General features: G+C 37.2%; 1 protein-coding gene across 3 annotated transcripts; it reads right to left on the bottom strand.

Moving 5' to 3' along the window:
- Positions 1–1,152: 1,152 nt before the first annotated feature.
- IMPA1 (inositol monophosphatase 1) lies at positions 1,153–22,319 on the bottom strand. Of its 3 annotated transcripts, none has more exons than XM_022555005.3 (9): positions 22,217–22,319; positions 19,198–19,263; positions 18,685–18,818; positions 16,759–16,863; positions 15,516–15,561; positions 13,155–13,263; positions 11,228–11,336; positions 3,740–3,891; positions 1,153–2,852 (listed from the first exon to the last, which is right to left on the bottom strand). In XM_022555005.3, the coding sequence occupies exons 2-9, from the start codon at positions 19,258–19,260 to the stop codon at positions 2,737–2,739; spliced, it is 834 nt and encodes a 277-aa protein (XP_022410713.1). In that variant the 5' UTR covers positions 19,261–19,263; positions 22,217–22,319; the 3' UTR covers positions 1,153–2,736. The 3 variants fall into 3 exon arrangements, with proteins under 3 accessions (XP_022410713.1, XP_089755137.1, XP_089755138.1); XM_089899011.1 differs by having other exon boundaries at positions 19,198–19,315; positions 22,217–22,233; XM_089899012.1 differs by lacking the exon at positions 22,217–22,319 and adding an exon at positions 20,224–20,381.
- Between the last annotated feature and the right edge of the window lie 27 nt (positions 22,320–22,346).

Genomic DNA, 22,346 nt, shown 5'->3' with positions numbered 1-22,346 from the left:
TATCAACCCTTGGTATCGTCCGGGGTTTGTTGGAACTTGATATGTAGGAGTTATTTATATACGCTGGATATACTTTGTCAGGTGTATGTATTACACTCTGTGGGTTGCCCTCTGACTGTCTGGTGTGTTTTGATGGCAGAAGTTCCTAATATTAATGTAGCCCAATTAATCAATTATTTCCTTTATGCATAATGCTTTTTGTGTCCTATTTACCAGTTCTTTGTCTACAAAGGTCAGGAAGATATTCTCCTCTGCTATCTTCTAGAAGCAAAGGGAAGCCCCCAGAAGGACTGCCATGCAGCATATCTAGCCAGGAACCAATCAGACTAGAAGAAAAGGAAAAGGGCCCCAAAAGATCTATCTTCAAGAGGAAAAGAAAATAGTACTATTAGAAGAGAATACCTGATTATGGTTGAACAAATGGAAAACAAAAAACACAGTCCTGTGGAAAATCTGTCAACTTCAGAAAGAACAAAAAGTTGCACAGGAAAGAAAATGTAATCATAACACACTGCTAGTTAGCAGTGAATAAAAGTCCTAAGTTAAACACTGAATATAAATTTAACAACAACAACAAATAATAGATATCACTATACTAGAAGAATAGAAAGGAGGAGCTAAAAGTAATTCATGGAGTTAAGAGTACAAAATCCTCATCTTCCATAATAGCAAGTTAATAGATAATTAATAAAGTCAATAAATAAAGATGTAACAGAATATGTTTATCTTTTTTTTTTTTTTTAAGATGGAGGTAAATACCAAAAGAAACTACTTAAAGAGTTTGGGGAGATCAACTTAGGGGTGAGGTGGAATGGGATAGGAAAATGTTGCTTTTCCTTCTGAGCTCTGTATATTATTTGAAATTTTGAACTATGTGTATGTATTAATTGGATAACAAAAGAATTAATTTTTCCAAATGAGGCAGGGTAAAGATAGGGGGTTATGAACTTGAAGCAAATAGAAACAATTCGAAATGATTATTTTTTCTTTCTTTAAACATTGTATCTTAGGCTCTAGATTAGATCTTGAAATGAAGGACAACTGAGTCAAAATGATATATATCACAGGCAAACTACTGACCCAGACATTGTAAATCATTTCTAGGAACAGCTAGTAATTCATATTGAATCCAAAGAACACTTCACACATAAGTACATGATAGAATGAGCTCATTTTTTATTTAAAAAGGAGGGGTGTTCAAGTGTGTATATTTTATGTGTGTGTGTGTGTGTACATTTGGGAAGACTATAAACCCTGGCTATAACATATATATACTTTTTAGTTAAAATTTTATTCATGATCATATTCTTAATCACAATATATTTAATTGCAAAACAACCTGTCTTAGAATAATACAGTATGAGATGCATTTGACCAACAGTACAAATACAGTAATTATAATACTCAAATCTTAGGTTCATAGATATTTAATGTATTACATGTGCATGACAATTAAAAAAAAAATCCTGTCTTGAAAACTTTATAGAAGCACTTCTCCTTTCATCAAATATAAGGCTCACGTGAGCCTATAACAAAACTTGATACTGTTCATGTGTCAAAGGACAAGGCTAAGCAATAAGTTATTCTTTTAAAAATATCTATGAACCAGAACAATTTTCTTTTTGAGTTTAAGAAGCCAAATACTATTAAGGAATATTTTAAGGCTGAATAGAATCAACAAAGGTAAATAAGGAGATTGGGAAGAAAGAAATAGTTCAATATTAACAATGCAGTATATCTGCCAGGTTCCTGTGCTCAGCCAGATCATCTTGAAAACATGAATTCTGAGTTTAGTAAAGTGTCATACAGTATCTAGTTACATCAGATACCTGATGAAAGTGCTTTTCTGAAACTGTTTCTTCTCTTTTATATATGGACTTTAAAGAAATCCAAACATATACTGCAATGCAGTGTTTTGAAAAACATATAAACTGCAGAAATGCCCACAATAACAAATGATATCAGGAGGTACAGTAATTGAAATGTATCAGGACGTATAGGTACAGTTAATTGAAATGGCATGGTAATGTGAAATGTTAAAAGGAATGGTAATGTGAAATATAAAAAGGATGACCAGATAATTTCTGCTTCCAAACCTGAAGTAAAATTACAGAATGATGAGCTCATTACTTTATGTAGCAACTAGGAATTGCTACCTTTAAAATATTAATTCTTTCAATGCTTATTTTTGGATTGCCTACTATTTAACAGGTACCATGTTTGGTGCTACACTGATTAATAAAACAAGGTTCTCTGCAAAGAAAGAAATCTTGGTCTAGGAAGTACTCATTATATACTTCTTACAAATTTAGTTAAGTATGGCTTTTGGAACTAAAGAAAAAAAATTTTCCAAAAAGTTAACTTTCTAATTAAGAATGCATACGCACATAAATAGTTAAGTCAAGATTTCAGAGGCTCATAAATACTTAGAAACTCTAAATTGCTAATTGACACATTTCAGTTGATGTGATACCTGTCTCATCAACTGCCTGCATATTTTTCCCAAAGTACATTCTTAACACGCAAAAATTTTTAAAACAATGAAACAAACATTTCAGCCATTCTTGCATACCTACTCTTAGTAAAATACAGAACAAGTTGCAATTTTTAATCGGGACATCGAAGACAATTTAAACCAATCATATTATTCAAGTGAAACAGATGTCCTGAATTTTGTAACACCATCAGCAAACCTGGAGAGATGCAACTGTGATTGAATGTGTGAAGCTGTTAGAATTAATCTTCATCATCTCTTTGAAGAGGTATTATCTGCATTTCTTTGGCTATCCTTTCTCCTAATGTCTTATTGTTTGAAGCAATTATTCTTCGTGACATCAAATCAAATGGTCCACCTAAAATCAAATACGGAACATGGTTATATCCTGTACAAAAGTAATTCCTATAAAACTTGCATAGCAATATGTACTATGGTCAATCATAACATTTTAATACTTTTGACTATCTTTAAAAAGATCTATGCTGTCATATAACCATAATGTTTAAAGCTTTGATAATACATAAATGAGTTTCTAAGCACCTTCTTTTAGTAAATACCAGTTGTGGAGGGAACTGGTATCTCAATCACACTAGTCTGGAAAATGTCATCTTTTCTCTATTTCACCGTTTGTGTGTTCTATTTCTTCTTTTTATTACTCTTATTACCTCTTTAATGTTTGGGAATCTATGGACAGAAAATCTGACTCCAATGCATTTTCACTCCACTCTCCTTCCCATTTCCTTAATACTTTGCTGCCTTTCTCCCAGGCCACCTTTCTCCCAGGCCACTGATGAATTATTTTAACACAGGTTCACTCTTACTTTTAAAAATCTCACCACCAGCGCAGAGGAAATACGTAGCCCCTCTAGGCTCAAGGCAGAAAGTGATGGTGGAGGAAGTCCATGTTCAACCACCACCATGGTCACCATTCAGAGAACTCTTGGTACAATTCTCAGATTCAGTGACCTTCTTGACTTTTTCTATAGCCTCTCAGAGTTCCTGATACTCATATTTGAAGAGGCTAAGCCATTTATGATTATTAATCCCATGCTACCATTAGCTCCTTAGCCTTGCCTCTATCTCCCAATGTTTGTTATTTTGATTGTGTAGAAAATTACATGGCTGTTTTTGCCTTAAGAGCCGAGGTATAACATGTAACAAACATTAAAGGAAAAAAGCCATATATAGAGGAAGGTCCGACAGATATGGAAAGAAAAATGCTTTACCGTCCCATAATTTTACCTGTTACATCCAAGAGTACTCCACCAGCTTCAGTCACAATAACACCAGCACCTGCTACATCCCAGCAGTGAATTCCCATTTCATAATATGCATCTGCAACTCCAGCTGCCACAAGGCACATATTAAGAGCTGCTGTTCCAACACCTCGGATTCTAACAAATAACATTTTAAAAATAAGATAGAAAAAGAAATTATTTCAAATAAGGCATTCCTCCTTAACTTCAGTTTCTTTTAAGTGTTGACTGATGCAACAGTCATGATGCACTATATAAATGACAAAACTAATCCTTATGAAGCAATCATTTATAATATAAACTTTAAAACAAGGATATTTTGGGGAAAAAAACTGAAGAAAATGCTGGAGCTTCCCTGGTGGCACAGTGGTTGAGAGTCTACCTGCTAATGCAGGGGACACGGGTTCGAGCCCTGGTCTGGGAGGATCCCACATGCCACGGAGCAACTAGTCTCCGTGAGCCACAACTACTGAGCCTGCGCGTCTGGAGCCTGTGCTCCGCAACAGGAGAGGCCGCGATAGTGAGAGGCCTGTGCACCGCGATGAAGAGTGGCCCCCGCTTGCCACAACTAGAGAAAGCCCTCGCACAGAAACGAAGACGCAACACAGCAAAAATAAATTAATTAAAAAAAAGAAAAAAAAAACTGAAGAAAATGCTATAATTCTACTATCATGGCATGCATGTATATTCATTGTGGTCTAAACCCAGGGACAATAGCCCCACAATACAAGTAGTTTATAGAAGGGTGAAAATGTACTCCTGGTCATCCCCAACTGCATGGGCATCAGTATATGTGACCAAAGAGATAACAGCACTGGTGGGCTCTGCTTAGATCTAGGCCTGCCCGGAAAGATTATTTCAGGTTTGCCTTCTCACAGTAGCTTTTCCTTGGAAATATATCAAGTTAAGGTAAGTACAGACATTACTTTATTAGCCATTATAATAATAACTGATTCAGGAAAGAATCATCAATAAACGCTAGGGCTTCCCTGGTGGCGCAGTGGTTGGGAGTCCGCCTGCCGATGCGGGGGACGAGGGTTCGTGCCCCGGTCCGGGAAGATCCCACATGCCGCGGAGCGGCTGGTCCCGTGAGCCGTGGCCACTGAGCCTGCGCGTCCGGAGCCTGTGCTCCGCAACGGGAGAGGCCACAGCAGTGAGAGGCCCGCGTACCGCAAAAAAAATAAATAAATAAAATAAAAATAAAAATAAAAAATAAACGCTAAAATGAGTGGATGAATGATATTTACATATCAAAGTATCTCCCTATAAGATACACAATAATTACAATGGGAAAGATAGCAAGATCATTACCAAGTGATCAAAGTTAATATTCAATAATGGGACAAAAAGGTACCATGTGCCTCCTGATATAATGTACTGAGAAGGAAATAACAGTACTTCTGTAGCATTCCTGCCCCAAATGCATAACCCAAATCTAATCATGAGGAAACCCAACAAATTCAAATCAAAAGGCATACTATAAAATAATTACCCTATGTTTTTCAAAAATGTCAAGGTCATAAAAGATAGACTAAGCAACTGCTCCAGGTTAAAAGAAATTGATGAGAAATGGCACCTAAATGCAGTGTATGATCCTGGATTGGATCTTGGATTAGAATTCTTTCAAAATACGAATTAAGTCACTATATTAGATAATGTATCAAACTTAATTTCCTGATTTTAGTAATTGTGGTTATGTTAAAGAATGTCCCTTTTATCAAAAATATACACACTGAAATGTTTAAGAAAAAGAGGTCATCATGTCTGTAAGTTACTACTTTCAAATGGGTTTTACTCAAGCTTCTTTTTTAGTTGTTTAAACCTCTGAAAATAAAGCAGTTAGGTTTGTTCAGTGAGTTCCTTCACTATTTATTTTTAAAGAAATAAGGGGATTCCACATATGAGTGGTATCATATGGTATGTGGAATCTAATTTTTAAAAATGAAACAAATGAACTTACTTACAAAACAGAAACAGACTTAAAGATACAGAAAACAAGCCATGGTTACCAAAGGGGAGACACAGTGGGGAGGGATAAATCAGGAGCTTGGGATGAACATACACACACTGGGATGAACACACACTACTATATGTAAGACAGATAACCAACAAGGACCTACTGTACAGCACAGGAAACTCTACTCAATATTCTGGGATAACCTATGTGAAAAAATAATCTAAAAGAGGATGAATATATGTATATGTATAACTGAATCACTTTGCTGTACACCTGAACTAACAAAACACTGTAAATTAACTATACCCCAATAAAATTAAAATAAAAAAAAGAAATAATGGGAAATTGATGACTAATGTGGTATTTGTTTAGTTTCTTAAAAATAAAAAAAGTACTGCACCTGAGTACATCCTTCATGCCAAAGCAATTTTTCTTTTTAAAAAAGGATCAGAATTACATGATGCCCTTGATTTCAAATATATTTTACTGCCTATATTCTTACTATACATCAAATTTAAGAAAGAACTAGCAACCTCAATAAACTTCCATAGGTGTTTGACTGCTTTCCAAATATATAAACCCAAATTAACTTTAGTGGCTTTTTTTAGTTTATAAATAATGGTGTATTTTCCTCCTCTTCTCAAGGGTATGTGATAGTTCACATCTCATGTCATAGAAAGAAAATACCAAGATCGCTCACAAATTATCTCTTGGTATTCCATTCAAACATAGAACCCTAGGCTGGAAGAACAATGCTATAGGCATTGTTCTTCCAGCACAGCACATAGGCTATGCTTCTGTCTACTTTTGATGTGTATCAATGGCTCTCAGTCAAGAGGTCTTTTGATCAGAAAGCATATTCTTTTATGGAAAAATATTACTAAATATTATTAATTACCAAATAATTGAGAATGTGGTCTAGATTTTACATATGTGTCCTGAATGCTATGTTAGTCTGATCCTCCTATACAGCTAGGATGGTATAGAGTAAAAAAGACTATCTTCAGAATCACAAAGATTTGAGTTTGCTCCCCTACTCAGTTGCTTAAAAACTATAATTTTGCAAAAGTTTCTTCTTCAAGTTTTAGCTTTCTTATCAAAATGGAGATACCAACTTACCTTGGCTATGGCTGCAATGATTAGAAACAACAGACGTAAAGCACCTAGCACAGGGCCTAGCATATAAAAGAGCCTCAAAAAATAGTAGCTATATTTATGAAGAAATTATTCCCTAAAGCATGATACCAGAAAACATCATTAAAGTAAACAAATACAGTGCATTTCATTAAACAAATCCCAAAAAATTACACAAAGGAAATTGACCCATAATGATTTACTTTGCCTCATAAATGTCATTTATAATTAATATATAATTATACTTCAATTTAAAATAAAAGGAGGTGGTATCTCTTGGGACAAGGTGAAGGAAAGCAGGAGCTAAGAGTGAAAATATTAAAGATCCTGAGAAATGAAAGATAAACAAGACATGCCAATCCTCACCTCCCAGCACCACTTAGCAGAAATTCATAACAGAACCTATACAGAAGGGTAGAACTGACAGGATTAAGGAGCTCTGAAACCAGGAACCCAGATCGCAAAGTGAACAGAAATAGAAAAAGTAGACACATCCACACAAATCTACTGTGAAACATCAGACATTGCTAATAAAAGTGTTTGGGGTGTTTTTGACTCATCAAGTGTCTCTGCAAAAAATTAAGCACAGAAATGAACAAAACAAAATAAAACAAGGAAAAAATAAAACAAGAGATGACTGAACTCAGAAAAGAAGTGGGACAAAAAAGACAAAATTCTATCAGAAAAGAAGACTAAATCGCAAGGTCCCCTAAAGAGAACAGATGCAAATGAAAACTTAATAAAGGGCAGTGAGGAAAAGCGATAAAAGAAAGAAGTAAAATGGGTCGGAGAGAAAGTGGCTGAAAGGGAAGAAACAAAGAAGATTTAATGTTCCTGCTGGTGTCTCTGAAGAATAAAATGAAAACAGCAGAAGTGAACTAATACTTAAAACTAAAACTCAAGAAAACTTTCCAGAAAAAAAAAAAGATGAATCTACCTTTTATAGGGAGAAAACATCCCAGAATGATCAATTCCAAGATATACCCTTATAAAAGTGTCAGCCATGGAAGATTAAAAGAAAAACAATTTTCTCAGAGCCTCCAAGTGAAAAATGAAATAATTTAAAAGTCAAGAAGATTAAATTGGCATCAGATTTCTCATAACATACAAAGCAAGGCAACAGTATAATAGCTTTTATTTTTAAATTTGGGTTTTTTATTTATTTACTTATTTTAGTTTTGGCTGTGTTGGGTCTTCATTGCCGCACATGGGCTTTCTCTAGCTGCAGCGAGCAGGGGCTACTCTTCATTGCGGTGCGCAGGCTTCTCATTGCGGTGGCTTCTCTTGTTGCGGAGCAGGGGCTCCAGGCACGCGGGCTTCAGTAGTTGTGGCACACGGGCTTAGTTGCTCCACAGCATGTGGGATCTTCCTGGATCAGGGCTCAAACCCGTGTCCCCTGCATTGGCAGGCAGATTCTTAACCACTGCGCCACCAGGGAAGCCCTGTAATAGCATTTTTAAGAAATGTACTTCAGGACTTCCCTGGTGGCAGAGCGGTTAAGCATCCGTCTGCCAATGCAGGGGACATGGGTTCGATCCGTGGTCCGGGAAGATCCACATGCCTTGGAGCAACTAAGCCCGTGCACCACAACTACTGAGCCTGCGCTCTAGAGCTCATGTGCCACAACTACTGAAGCCCGTGCACCTAGAGCCCGTGCTCTGCAACAAGAGAAGCCACCGCAGTGAGAAGCTCACGCACCACAAAGAGTACTAGAGAAAACCCACGAAGCAAAACGTAAGTAAATAAAAAAATAATAAATTTCTAAAAAAAAAAGAAATGTACTTTATACTTTCTTTCACTAAAGATGTTCTATCCAGCCAAGCTGTCCTTCACGTTTCAAGACCATAGAAAAACAGTTTGGAATGTGCCAGATCTCATGGAATACTGTGTACATGTGCCCTTCTCAAGGAATCTACTAAGAGATGAGCTTCATCTAATCTAAAGGTGATTGGTGTTAAATCAAAAACAAACAGAGACCAGCCTTGAAAATTCCCTGAGCAGACAAAACCAGTTTAGTCATGCAAACAAAGCTTAATTTAGCATATTTTGCAAAACTAACTCAACCTGGGTCATTTCTTGCTTATGCTTCTGGAAATGACAAGCAAAACTTAAGTTGTTTCTCAAGGCTGATATGAGGTAACCACTAATCAATTCCCTATCATTTAAAAAAATTCTATTATAGCCAATCACTGTGAAGAATAAATAGTCACTGCTTTCCACTTTATAAGCTGCTTTATAACAATATATGCCCGAGCCTCATTTCATGTTTTGGTCAGGGTGTTCCTGGTTTGCAAACTGTCTTTTTGGTGTGTGCACAATAAACTTTTACTAATTATACTTCAGTGATTCGCTGGTTTTAATTCTGTTATTTATGAACTTTTGACACCAGGAAAACTTCATGGAAGGACTGTGGAACTTCATGGAAAAACTAAGACCACAGGATGGGACCGTGGGTGAGAGAATACGTAATAATAATACGTCTGACAAAGTAGAAAGAATGCAACTTAAAAAACTGGATGAAAAGGGAGAGAAAAAGGGGAAAGTAGAGTAAAATCACTGAATGTCATATAGGTAACAGGCGGAAGCCAAAACGTTCTGGAGCCTTTACAGAGAGTGAATGGTCAAGTAAGAAAAGAGAATATTAAGAGCATTATAAAGAGTTTTAATATAAAAGAAACCCGCTAGAATAAAATTGAACCTTTCATAAATTTCTATTTCTAAAAAGAAAAAAAGCAGAGAGGATACACCAAATAAATACAGTAACTATAACATAATATACAAAGTAATTACAATGTAAGATAATACAACAGAGACCAAACAAAACGGTCAATATCAATAAATGAGTAAGCCTAACATTTTTATGAAAAGAAAAAAGATTTTCAAATTGATTATAAAGCAAAACTCCACTCTATGCTGTATTCAAGAGATGCACTTAAAACTCAGTGATTCAAAAGGACTAAAAATAAGAGTGGACAAAGATTTACCAGGCACAATTCTGATGTCAAAGCAGATTTCAAGTTCAAACATCAAAGTACAATACAGAATGTACTTTTGTTTCAGTGCATATGGAAGTTCCACAAAAACTGATCATATACTGGGCACAAAGAAAACATAAAGTTCCATAATATATATTTATTACAATGTAATAAAACTACACATTAAAAATGAAATTAAAAAAAGCAAAAAAAGTCATTTCCTCGTAGAAATTTAAGAACACAACTCTTGGGTGAAAAGGGAAATACAAACAGAAGTAACAAATTTTGTGAAAAATAATTGAAATGAAAACACATCAGAATCTATGGGATACATTTAAAGCAGTAATCAGATAAAAATTCATAGCCTAAATACTTACATCAATAAAAATCAAATCATAAAAATAAATTCTCTACTTAAAAAGGAAAAAAATAAGGAAACAACAAAATGAACAAAAAGAAAGCACAATGATGAAAATAATAAAGCAGAGGAGAAAAACAGTAGACCAGATTAATAAGCAAAATCCTGGTTCTTTGAAAAAACATAAAATAGACAAACCACCAAGTAACTTAATCAAGACTTTTTAAAAAGAAGAAGAAAGCACAAATATACAAAATAAGAAATGATAAGGGGGAAATAACTACTGATACAGAGAGGCCAGAAATAAACTATAAGATTCTACCTTGTATACCTCTATGCAAATAACTTGAAAACTTAGAGGAAGTGGGTAATTACTTAGGCTGTGGAAATGTTCTGGATTAAAGGTGGCCAAAGAGACATGGCAACTAAACATAATACTGACACTAGACTGAATCTTGCACTGGAGGAAGAAAAATGCTATAAAAGACATTATTAGATCAACTGACAAAGCTATATATGGATGGATGGTAGACTAGATAAAGAGCAAATTCATGAAGTCAATAATTGTACTGTGGTTATGGAAGAGAGTATCCTTATTCTTAGGAAATAACAAACTGAAGTATTTAGGGGTAAAGAGCCATGATCTAAATAATTTACCATGAAATAGTTCAGGGAAAAAAAGGAGTATATTTACACAAACACACACACACACATACACAGAGAAAGAGAGAGAGAGACAGACACAGAGAAAAGAAGGAATGATAAAATGATAAAGCAAACGGGGTACAATGTTAACAATAGGTGAATCTGGATAAAGTGTATACTCCTGTTTCTTGTAGTTTTTTATTTCCGAAAATTTTGTTAAATTTGAAATTATTTTCAAATAAAAGTTTTAAAAATTACATTATAAAATTAGAATTATGGTACTGATCCCATGTCTATTAATTAAAATTTTCATTTCTAAAGAAAAATTCATTCCTTAGAATGTCAAATTATCTATAATGTTAACATAGAATGTTCAACTTTTGGGAAAAAGTGAAAAGAGCTTACCCATGGATGGGAAGGCAAAGAAGCCTTTCCATATTAGAAAGAATAATTCTCACAGTCTCTGGTGTTCTGGAAGAGCCCAACTCTGTCACCAAGAGTGATTTGGTAACATCTAAAAGAAAATGTTTTAAATAATCATTAGAGTTTATTAATAAGAATTCTGATAAAAAATTTGACACTTGTAACTCAGAACAAATTGGACATTTTTATTCCTCTTCCTAGTTGTATCATATTTGTTTCTTTCTAAGGCTTTAAATATTAAAATACTTATCAATTTATTATCTCTTTTAGTTATTTTATCATCATTTTTATAATCATCAAAAAGAGTCTAGCTCCTTACACCACCCCCCCAAAAGTACAGAATATAACCAATCTGCCTGCATGCATGACACATTTAGTGGGAAACGAGCAAACGTCTTACATATTTTTTTTTTAAGTGGAATCTAGGGGGTTTCTCTGGTGGTGCAGTGGTTGAGAGTCCGCCTGCCAATGCAGGGGACATGGGTTCGTGCCCCGGTCCGGGAAGATCCCACATGCCACGGAGCAGCTAGGCCCATGAGTCATGGCCGCTGAGCCTGCGCGTCTGGAGCCTGTGCTCCGCAACGGGAGAGGCCACAACAGTGAGAGACCCGCGTACCGCAAAAAAAAAAAAAAAAAAAAAAGTGGAATCTAGAAATTAAATAATTTATATATAGATTTGAAAAAGACAAAAATTAAAATTAAATGGTAGCACTGTTGGCAGGAGCGTAAAGTGGTGCAGCCATTATGGAAAACAGTATGGAGGTTCCTCAAAAAACTAAAAATGGAGTTGCTGTATGATCCAGCAATCCCACTCCTGGGCATATATCCAGATAAAACTATAATTTGAAAAGATACATGCATCCCTATGTTCATGGCAGCACTATTTACAATAGCCAAGATGCAGAAACAACCTAAATGTCCATCAACAGATTAATGGATAAAGAAGATGTGGTATATACATACAATGGAATATTACTCAGCCATAAAAAAGAATGAAATAATGCCATTTGCAGCTACATGGATGGACCTGGAGATTATGATACTAAACGAAGTAAATCAGAAAAAGAAAGATACCACATGATATCACTTATATGTGGAATCTAAAATATCACGCAAATGAACATATCTACAAAACAGAAACAGACTCAGATATAGAGAACAGACTTGTGGTTGCCAAGGGGGATGGAAGGATTGGGAGTTTGGGACTAGCAGATGCAAACTATTATATACAGAATGCATAAACAACAAGGCTTACTGTACAGCACAGGGAACTATATTCAATATCTTGTGATAAAGCATAATGGAAAAGAATATGAAAAAGAATATATATGTATAACTGAATGTTGGGTTAGTTTCTGCTATACAGCAAAGTGATTCAGTTATACATATATATGTATTCTTTTTCATATTCTTTTCCATTATGGCTTATCACAAGATATTGAATATAGTTCCCTGTGCTATACAGTAGAACTTTGTTGTTTATGCATCCTATATATAATAGTTTTATGCCTCATTTTTAATGATTCCCAACTTGAAGTGCCTTTTCCCCCTCAATTTACTAATAACTGGGCCCAATGGCATCAGAACAAAGGAATTCTACAAAGAATTTGAGATGCAGTGGCTGAAGCAATAAAACATGAAGGCCATGAGGGCAGAGAGTCATTCTTACTCATCTTCCTCCCCAGCCCCTGACAAAACGCAAGCCTCAAGTGTCTTCTGCTCCATCGCACTTGCTTCCCCTGCTTCCACTACTACATCCAAAATTGTGGTCACAATTAAAAAGTACAGAGAAAACAGACACAATTTATGAATCAGTTAACACTTGGAGAGCTCTACAGGTTAACATTCAAAAACAGTAGCATACAAATACATAATATCAATCACACCAAAAATTAGAGGATAAACCAACCTTCTTGGCGTGAAACCTGTAGTTTTTGACCATTACAAAAGGCACCTTTTCCTTTCCGGCCAGTATACATCTTATCCTCCATGCAACTGTATACAATTCCAAATTCCATCTGCAGAAGGAAAACAAGTTTCCTTTACCAAACCTGAGTATTCTCTCTCATGTCATCCATACTTTTTCTAAGAAAGTAACAAGAAAATCTGGTATACTAATAATGTTTTCAAATGGCTAAACCATGGGATATTTAAAATGCTAATTCCCAGCTTAGTCAGAGGAAAGAAGTCATCAGACCTAAACACTTGACTCCTGTCTCATCCATTTCTGAATTTAAGGGCACCCACCTTGACCTCTCTCCTTCCTGCCTCAGATGAAGACAGGTTGCTCCTGTTTTCTAGGGTGAATCCTTCTTCCTGTTAAACTTCTCTGAAAAACTGCTCCATCAACAGATCCCTCCTCTCTTGGACTTTCATTCCGGGACTTCTCGCCAAATTTCTTCCTCCCTCACAAAACCTTCAAAACATTACCTTCTCCTTTTCTCTTCACTGCCAAAGAGTGGTCTAGACTTTGCATCTCCCATTCTCTTACTACACTACAATTTGGCTTCTTCTCCGATCACGCATCTCCTGAAACTCCTTGCAAAGAGATCAACGCACTCTTGCTGACCAAATGCGTCTTCTGAAGATTTGGAGACTGCTGACCATCACCAGTTAATCCCATACTCCGTGTTCCTGGCAGTATTCTCCTAGACCTCCTACTACACTCACTGATCTGTCTTGGTGTCACAGTTTCTTATGACCTTCTTCTCTGCCTAACCCCTAAAAAGTTGTGTTCCCCAGAGTTTTTCATTCTTCCTCTTCTTCCATTTCCCTTTTAGCTCTCTCGATTCTTACAGGTTTGTTCTTTCCAGTCCACAAATTCAACTACCTCTCTAACTGTGGCTCCCACCAACCCCATCTTAACAGGTCAGTAGCTGTGCTTCAGAACCTAGGCTTGCAGAAACCTCAATTGAGGAAGTCAAACTCACTCACTACCTGATCACTCACGCCTCATTCCTTCCCCATTAGTCACTTCCTTCCAATTTTATCTTGAAAACACTTCCTGATTTTTGGCATTTCCTCAGCCATTCTCCCCACCTCCATCTGAGTTCAGAATCACCTGCCCCTCTGGTGTGACCTCTACATTGCTGGAATTATCTGTCACTCTGCACTTAAAAACCTCTACTGGTTTCCTACCACCTAAAAACAAAATCTAAATGTTCTGACATGGACAGGCCACGGTGCCTCACGGCAAGACCACAACTAACTCACCTCATTGGTTCTGCTCCTGCCATTTCCAGAGGTTTGCCCACAGTGAACATCTCACCGTTCCCCACACACATCATGCTCTTCTCCAAACTGTTCTTTCTGATTAAAATGCTTTCTTTTTCTTCTTTATCTGGCAAACCCCTAATTTGCTATGACCCAACTCACATGACTAAATTCTAAGACCCATTACATTTAGTATGAAGATTTCCCCAAACAACTCCTGGCAGAATTGGTTACACCCTCTTCATGTTCTCATAGTATTTTTTTTTTTTTCACAGTTCCACCACATATTACCTTTATCTGTTCACACATGTAATTTTTGCACTGAACTGGGAGTTCAACAGCCCAGGGCTGATTAAATGAGAAATGCTCACCTATCTCCCTTTGAATGTTCTCAGTGATTAACACAATCCTGTGCCTAAGATTTCATTTGCACTAATCTGTGTTTTTATTTTCAGAGATTCCTTAACTCTCTTGTGTGCATGCTGATCAAATATATCGCAAGCCCCTTGAAGACAGTTATGTAAGATGTTAGTAAACATCATTCGTGTTTTGATCAATCAAATACCCAAACAACACGGAAATGCAACAGGTAGAGATTGTACTCTACTGGGCTTTAGATACAGCAAGTGTTCAGGTTCCTGAACATAGTCTGCATTTTCTAACCATGCTTGGCCCCTTCCACTTCCTGATGTTTCCCTTCACAATGCCCACTAAAGCATTCCTAGCTCAAAGCACACCTCTTCCATTAAGCATTTTAGACCCTACATCAACGCCTATCTTATCTGACTCTATCATATATATAATGGTGATTAAATACTGAATCATATTTCAGTTATTTGTGTGTATTTTTTCCTTATAAAATCTTCTCAGAAAACATTACATTTTCTTCACTGGAAAAAGTATCATGACAAGTTTAACAGTTCTGGAGTTTATTTCAAAATAATGCAGCTACATAAATTGAATAGAGACAAACCTAAATTTATTATGGAGACACATTTACTCTTTCTCAAAAAATGAGAGCAAGGCATTTTACCACCCATAAATTTAAACAACATACCTTTTTATTAACAACAAAGCCAATTGAAACAGCTACAAAAGGAAATCTTAAAAAAAAAAACACACACACAAATTTATCAAAATAGAACTTATTTTCAACAAACATGTTTTTTCATAATAAAACTGCTTACAATTTTTTCATATGAACAGTCTTATCCCTCCTCCCCCAGAAGTGTGTGTACAGTATGCAACCCTTTGTGTAAATCGTAGGGGATGGGGAGGGTAGAATATACAGATGCATACATACAGGATGCTTCTACAGGCATGAGACATCTCTGAAAGGATTCACAAGAAGCTGATAACAATGGTCACCTCCAGAGATGGGTCCTGAGAAGCTGGGGTCAGAAGTGGGAAGGCCACTTGGCACTGTATGCCATTTCATACCATTTAAATGTAGAATTCCATTAATATAGTTTTAATTTTAACAAAAATGGGATCATACTATATATTATAATCTTCTCTATGTTATATAATATTATGAGCATCTTTCCACATTAACATTCCATCACAAAACGATTCTACATCTTAGCTTTATGGCTTTAACAATTCTATTAGTAAAGATACATACAGCTAGCTACATGGTAACTTCAAATATAACAACTATGTGTCACCCCACCAAACTAGGCTACTCATTTGAACTCTCACTGGCAATTCTATCAGGCTTTCTTCTAAATATCCTGAGTTATATACTTACTTTGTGCCAGGCACTAGAGTAAGTTCTTATATAAATGTACAACTCATTGAGTCGCATCAACAAGCAATTCTATGAGGCAGGTACCATTAATGTGCCCATTTTATAGAATGAAAAAAAAACAAAAACTGAAGCTTAGAAAGATTAAGAACTTGCTCAAGGTCACAATTCACACATCCTAAAATCCATGCTCTTTTTAACAGTTTTTTTCTCCTGGATTGAACCCATTCTATATAGACAACACTCCAGTATTGAGTTAGTTATTTCCTTAATTGATCTCAAAGGAGCAATGTTGCTTGCATACATTTTTATGTGGTTTCAACAGTGAGAAAAAGAATGGTGAACAGGGCACTTTCCTGCACAGGACAAGTCTACAACATTAATACTTCATCACCTCTTCCATAGCTGATGAAAATTATGCATAATACACTTACAAACTACTCTACAATTTACACTTTTCTCTAAAGTATATATGTTTGTGAACAAAATATCCAACAGTCCATTCAGTTAATACAGTAACAGTAATTACAATATTAAAATTTTTAAAACATACCCATGCACAAAGTTAGTTGTTCCATCAATAGGGTCAATGATCCACGTAGGGCTGTCAGTTAAAATACTTTTTTCCCCAGCTGCCACAGATTCCTCACCAATGAAACTAAAAACAAAAATGACAAACTCTGAATCTTTACATTGCTTTCAACAATTTTCAAACCTTAAGCTACCCAGGGTCTACTATAAAACATAACAAAAGTCCGTACGCTACACTTTTCTATTGTTTTTCCTGCAGACTGATGAAAGTGAGAAAGTTTTACTTCCCCCAGAACAAAGTCATGTGAAAAATAACAGAATCTGAAATTCTCAAATGTAATGCCAGGATAAGTGAAGGCACACATGCTGAAAAGGGAATTTGTTGCAGATGAGAACTTACTAAGGAAATGTGGAGGTTTTAAAAATAAGTCCACAGATTCTCTCATACTCCTCTCTTCAAGAGGTAGAGCCTAACACCCTTTGCCTTGAGTGTGAATTTGGACTTAGTGACTCGTTTCTAACCAATAGAAAAACGTGGAAGTGACAACGTGCAACTTGGAAGACTCGTTCACAAAATGGCACTGAGGTTTCCATCTTATTCACTCTATTTCTCCCTCCCTCCCCTTCCCTCTGTTGCTCTGGGGGAAGCCGGCCACCATGTTATCAGCTGCTCTGTGGAGAGGCCCAGATGGTAAGGAACTGAGCGGAGCTGCCGCAGACAACCCATGAGGAACTGAAGTCAGCAACAATCACATAAGTGAATGGCCCCTTCAGCCCCAGCTGAGCCTGAGGTGACCCACAGTTAGTTTGACTATAACGTTACGCGACCCTGGCAAGAACAACGCAGCCCAACTACTACCACATTCCTGACCCTAGAAAACTCTAAGATAATAAATGTTTTCTGTCTAGAGCTGCTAAGTTTTTAGGGTAACTTGCTATACAGCAATAGATAATATACAGAACATTAAATAAGTCAGTGAGAAAGCAAATCACCCACCAAAATTACTGTGTCTACATGCTTTCCCAAAACACGCTACACAGTAAATCTCAGGTGAATTCTGTAAATGGTGTCTGAGTTCACTGGATTTCTTCTTTCCGTTGCTACTTTCTTTTTTATTTATGTCCTTTATTCAATACTGAACAGTCCTAATAATCATTATCATAATTTTCTTGTATCTTTTTCTCTTGGCTATAAACCTTTTCATTGAGAAGACATATATTTAGCTTTAAACATTTTTTTTCTCCTCAGTGACTAAAATACCAGGAATGGCCAATGGCATGATCACGAAGAAGTAGAGAATGACAATGTTAAACCCTTAAAATGATGACAATATTTTGGTTATATTTCTGTGCCTATAAAGAAAGCCCTGATTTTAGTATTTTCTCTCAAACTCCTTAAAGCTACCATAACTTTAGCACCTAAAAAATTTGCAATATAGAGAATAAAACTGAACTTTTAAATCTTGTCTATGCCAGCCACTTGTCACGTCAACTTCCCAGCATCCAAACACTCCTCTTACTATAAAGGAATCCAAATAGCCCCTGTTCACTGCTCCCTGGAAGTGTGAGTTTAGGCAAACAATCTCAGTTCAGCTAGCAGATGTTCTTGCCCAGGATTTGTAATCTTGAGCTAATGGGGTAAAGATATCCAAAGTGAGCAGGGTCAGGAGTGAGGCTGCCAGCAGCATCAGAAGCAATGGCTCCTAACCCTAACCCTAACCCTAACCCTAACCCTAACCCAATCCTAACCAGCTCTGCCTTCCTCCCTGGTTCCCACCTGAGCCCTGCTCTCAGGGCTCCTGAGCTGCCCAACACCCTCCAAATAAATTCCCGTTCAGCTTAAATTAAATATAGTCAATTACTGAGTCTAAAATCAAAATTTCTGTCTAGTACTATTGACTCCAACCTAGATTTCATTTTTATCACAAGAAATTGAAATAAGAAATACCTGTGAGATGGATACTTTTCCTTTATGGAAGAGATAAGCATTTTTTCAACTTTTTGGTCAGTAGCAGTTACCAAATCAACTGGAGAACTTTTGATCATAATATTCATTTCGTTTTTTAGGGCTTCACGAACCATCTAAAAAGATTTTTTGGTAAGCAAATAGGAAAAGCATAAGTCATTTTAAATCAAACTAAAAGATGAAATACATAAATGGTTTGAAACATTCAATCTGTCTTAAATGATATTCTTAAATATTTCTTATCACAGTGTAAATAAAATAAATCCTTAGGGGTTATGACCTTCTAGGTATAAAATCATAGAATCTTACATCCTATTTTAGATTCACAACTGTCATCACAAAAAGTTTAATGACATAAAATTAAAGTATCACTCCACTAAAGTTTAATAAAATGAAAACAAATACAGATTAATCAAAGTATATGTTTTGTTTAACAAGGCAACCACACGCTGTCCACATCCAACACATCATGGCTGAAAAGATTTCAGTTCATACCTCTCCAGCTTGTCTTGCTAGGGTTACTGCATAATCCATGCATTCCTGCCAAGGATCAGCCATCTTCTGAACAGATTTAACACGTACAAAGATACAGCAGTTACAAATCTCTAAAAATCTTAATCATAGACTAGTTAGTTCACAAAAACACCTCAATTTGCAAAATACTTTTATTCAGGATTTACCCTCTACCTGATTCTAGAGTTCAGTTTTTTTCAGTATTCACTCACAGGTCCATTAAGAAACACTTTTTATCTAAATTACTTCACTTCTACTGTAGAAACATTTTCATAACAAAAAGTATTCTATAAAAGTGTCTCCCAAAGTGCCCATACCACACATTTTAAAAAACAGCATTGGTCTAGGGAATGGAGAAGAAAGGATACAAGAAATATCTTAAAAGACAGGTGCATGTTTGGGTTACGAATAAAGTGAAAATTAGAGAAAGAACACAGGGAACACAGACAGTTTTCAGTATCTGCAGTTTTGGCACCCGTGCATTCCACTAGCCACAGATAGAAATTAAAGAAGCTTTGAAGGGAAGGGGTAGAAGGCACATGTACTAATTGAATGTCAGGTAGTTCAGTACTTTATACATGCGAATTTATTTTTAATGAGGTTGTAAAGATGAAGAACTTAAAGCTCAGTGATTATAACTAATTTGCTTTATTAGACAGATGACCCAGTCAGAATTCGAACTCAATTCTGAATTTAAAGTCCACTGCTCTTTCTATCATAACATTCTGAGGAAAGAAAATTCCAGGACTAAAAAAATAACAATAAAGTAAAAAAGGAATTTCCCCAAGTTTCAGAGTGGAAAAAAAACAACACATTTTTGTCTTCTGAACTGTCCAGCTTCCCACTGACTTCTGAAGAGAAGACTAAACTAACTCACCACTGGCTTGACCACACTCTCAAACCTGTACCCAGGACAGTGAAGCTTTTCAAGCTGTCAGACTCAGAAAAATGTGGATCATTTATAAAACAACCCTAATTTTGTCATCTTTATATTTGAGAATAACTTACACAGAGTTTCACCTTGAAGACTGGTCGGAAATCCCAATCATTGGTGCTCACAGTATAGGAATGGGGAGGGGAAGAGAGGGAGGGGAAGGGAAGGGAGGACAAAGGACAGATACTTTGAGCTGTTTCGGCTAGTTGCTTCTTCTTCTTGATATGAGCATTTAAATAATTTTAAAAGGAAGCCACTCTTTGAGTTATAGGAGTAACTGCTTAGAGCACTTCAAGAATTGTTTCCAGCCTTTTTTTTTTCATTCTTACTTACTCCCACTTCTTTCTTCTAGGCTTAAACAGAACTAGATGTTCTCACTATGAATCTGCTTTCTAGCCAGAAACTTTGCTTAAGCCATTCATATCTCCCTGTACTAACAGCACTGATATCTCCTACCAATTTTTCCAGGCTCACTTCAAAAGCTACCCTTTCTTCTAGGGATTCTCCACCCAGAAGTCATAATCTGTTTAACCATTCAAGAGCTATGTGCTGAATATCTATTATATGCTGTGCAATGCATCACAGTGAGGAAAAACAGGCAGAGTTCACACTTACTCTCTAGTGGATAGTCAGGTATTAATCAAAAAAAAAATCACAGACCACATGCAACATCACAAATGCAATAAAGGCTACGCAGAAGTGCAATGAGAAGCATGTAACAGGGGAACTCTGACCTGGTTTCGGGTACCAGATGCGGTTTCCCTAAGAACATGGTTCAACCAAGTTTTGACGGACAAGAGAATAGGTATTAACTAACTCAACTGCAGGACTCCTGGTATGTGAAGAGCAACTGAAAGGCCTAAGTGTGACAGCTCAGAGATCAAGAGGAATGGGGGAGGGGTGAGGCCGGGGGATAGTAGGGCTCATCCCCAGGGAGGCCTTAGAGGTAAGATTTTGATTTGAGAGCCATGAGGAATCACTACATTGTGGCTGCTGAATAGAATGGATTAGAGGGTGGAGGGAAGAGTAGACAGTGGGGATATTTGCTTTGGGAGGTAAAGCTGAGGGCACTTAGCAATAGATTGGATATGGAGTATGAGGGAGAGGAAGAGTTTAATGATGCCCAGATGTCTCACTTTGGCAACTGAATGGATAATAGTGACATTTACTGAAACACGGAGCAATAGAAGAGTCAAATTTGGGATCTGGGTAGGAGGTCGGGAGAACAAAAGTTTAATGAGTAGAGGATGAGGAATCTTTGTGAAACCAAAAGGAGATGTCAATTAGGCAGCTGACTGTATGCATCCTGACCTCAGAAGAGAGGTATGGCCTGCAGATTTAAATATGCAAGCCACCTGAGTAGGCAACAACTGAGTCCTGAGTCTGAATGACATTCCTTAGGAGGGAACATGCCATGAGAAGCTCAGAGGACACCCAAGCCTGGAAGACCCCATAAAACTTTGTACATCACTCTTAGGGCACTCAGGAATGTTTTCCTTACATTTCGGTCATTCGCATGCATGCCTTATCTTTCCAACCAGTTTTGAGTATATCTCAAAAAGGAACACATTTTGTTCACTTTCTCAAAGACAAACACATGAAACATTTTCAACTTTTTCTGTCCTGGTTACCACCTTCCCTTCGGTGGGAGCCATGCCACCTTCCTGCCACCTGTCCCTAGCAGCGGGACTGCGGACAGCACGGGATCAGGGGCATACACCGGGACTACACGCCCCTGGACGTATGCCAGGTCTCTCTGAGCTTCTTTGGAATCGGTAAAATGAAAAAGAGGGAATTATTCTACACAAGCTGCCGCAAAGGTTCAGCGAGATCCCCGGGGCGAAACCGCTACACACGCAGGGACCGTTCCTGGTGTCACTCGGCCGCGGGTCAAGACAAAACAGCAGGGGTGAAGGCGCCCCAACTGCGGCCTCTGTCGCTGGGCGCCACCCCGCACCGCTGACCGAGCCCACCCACTCCAAACCACTCCGGAGAGCCGCCCGCGCCCGCAGCGCCCGACGACCCCCCGCAAGGGCTGGTGCTGGATCGCAGGAAGGAAAGTCTCACCTCGGGGTGAAGGGCTTGAGGCTCGCTAGGATACCAGCCGCATCCAACGCTGGCCTCTTCCGGAGAGAGAGGAGGGTCAGGCTGGTAACGCCTCCGACAGGAAGTCCCACCCCTGCAGCCCCGCCCACGG

Source organism: Delphinapterus leucas, chromosome 17 (assembly GCF_059928025.1).
Source record: "Delphinapterus leucas isolate spDelLeu-1000000601 "Yukka" chromosome 17, BTC_Dleu_Yukka2, whole genome shotgun sequence".
In the NCBI taxonomy this organism is placed as follows: Eukaryota; Metazoa; Chordata; class Mammalia; order Artiodactyla; family Monodontidae; genus Delphinapterus; species Delphinapterus leucas.
The sequence above is the reverse complement of the archived record's forward strand: the minus strand, read 5'-3'. Positions and strand labels throughout refer to the sequence as shown.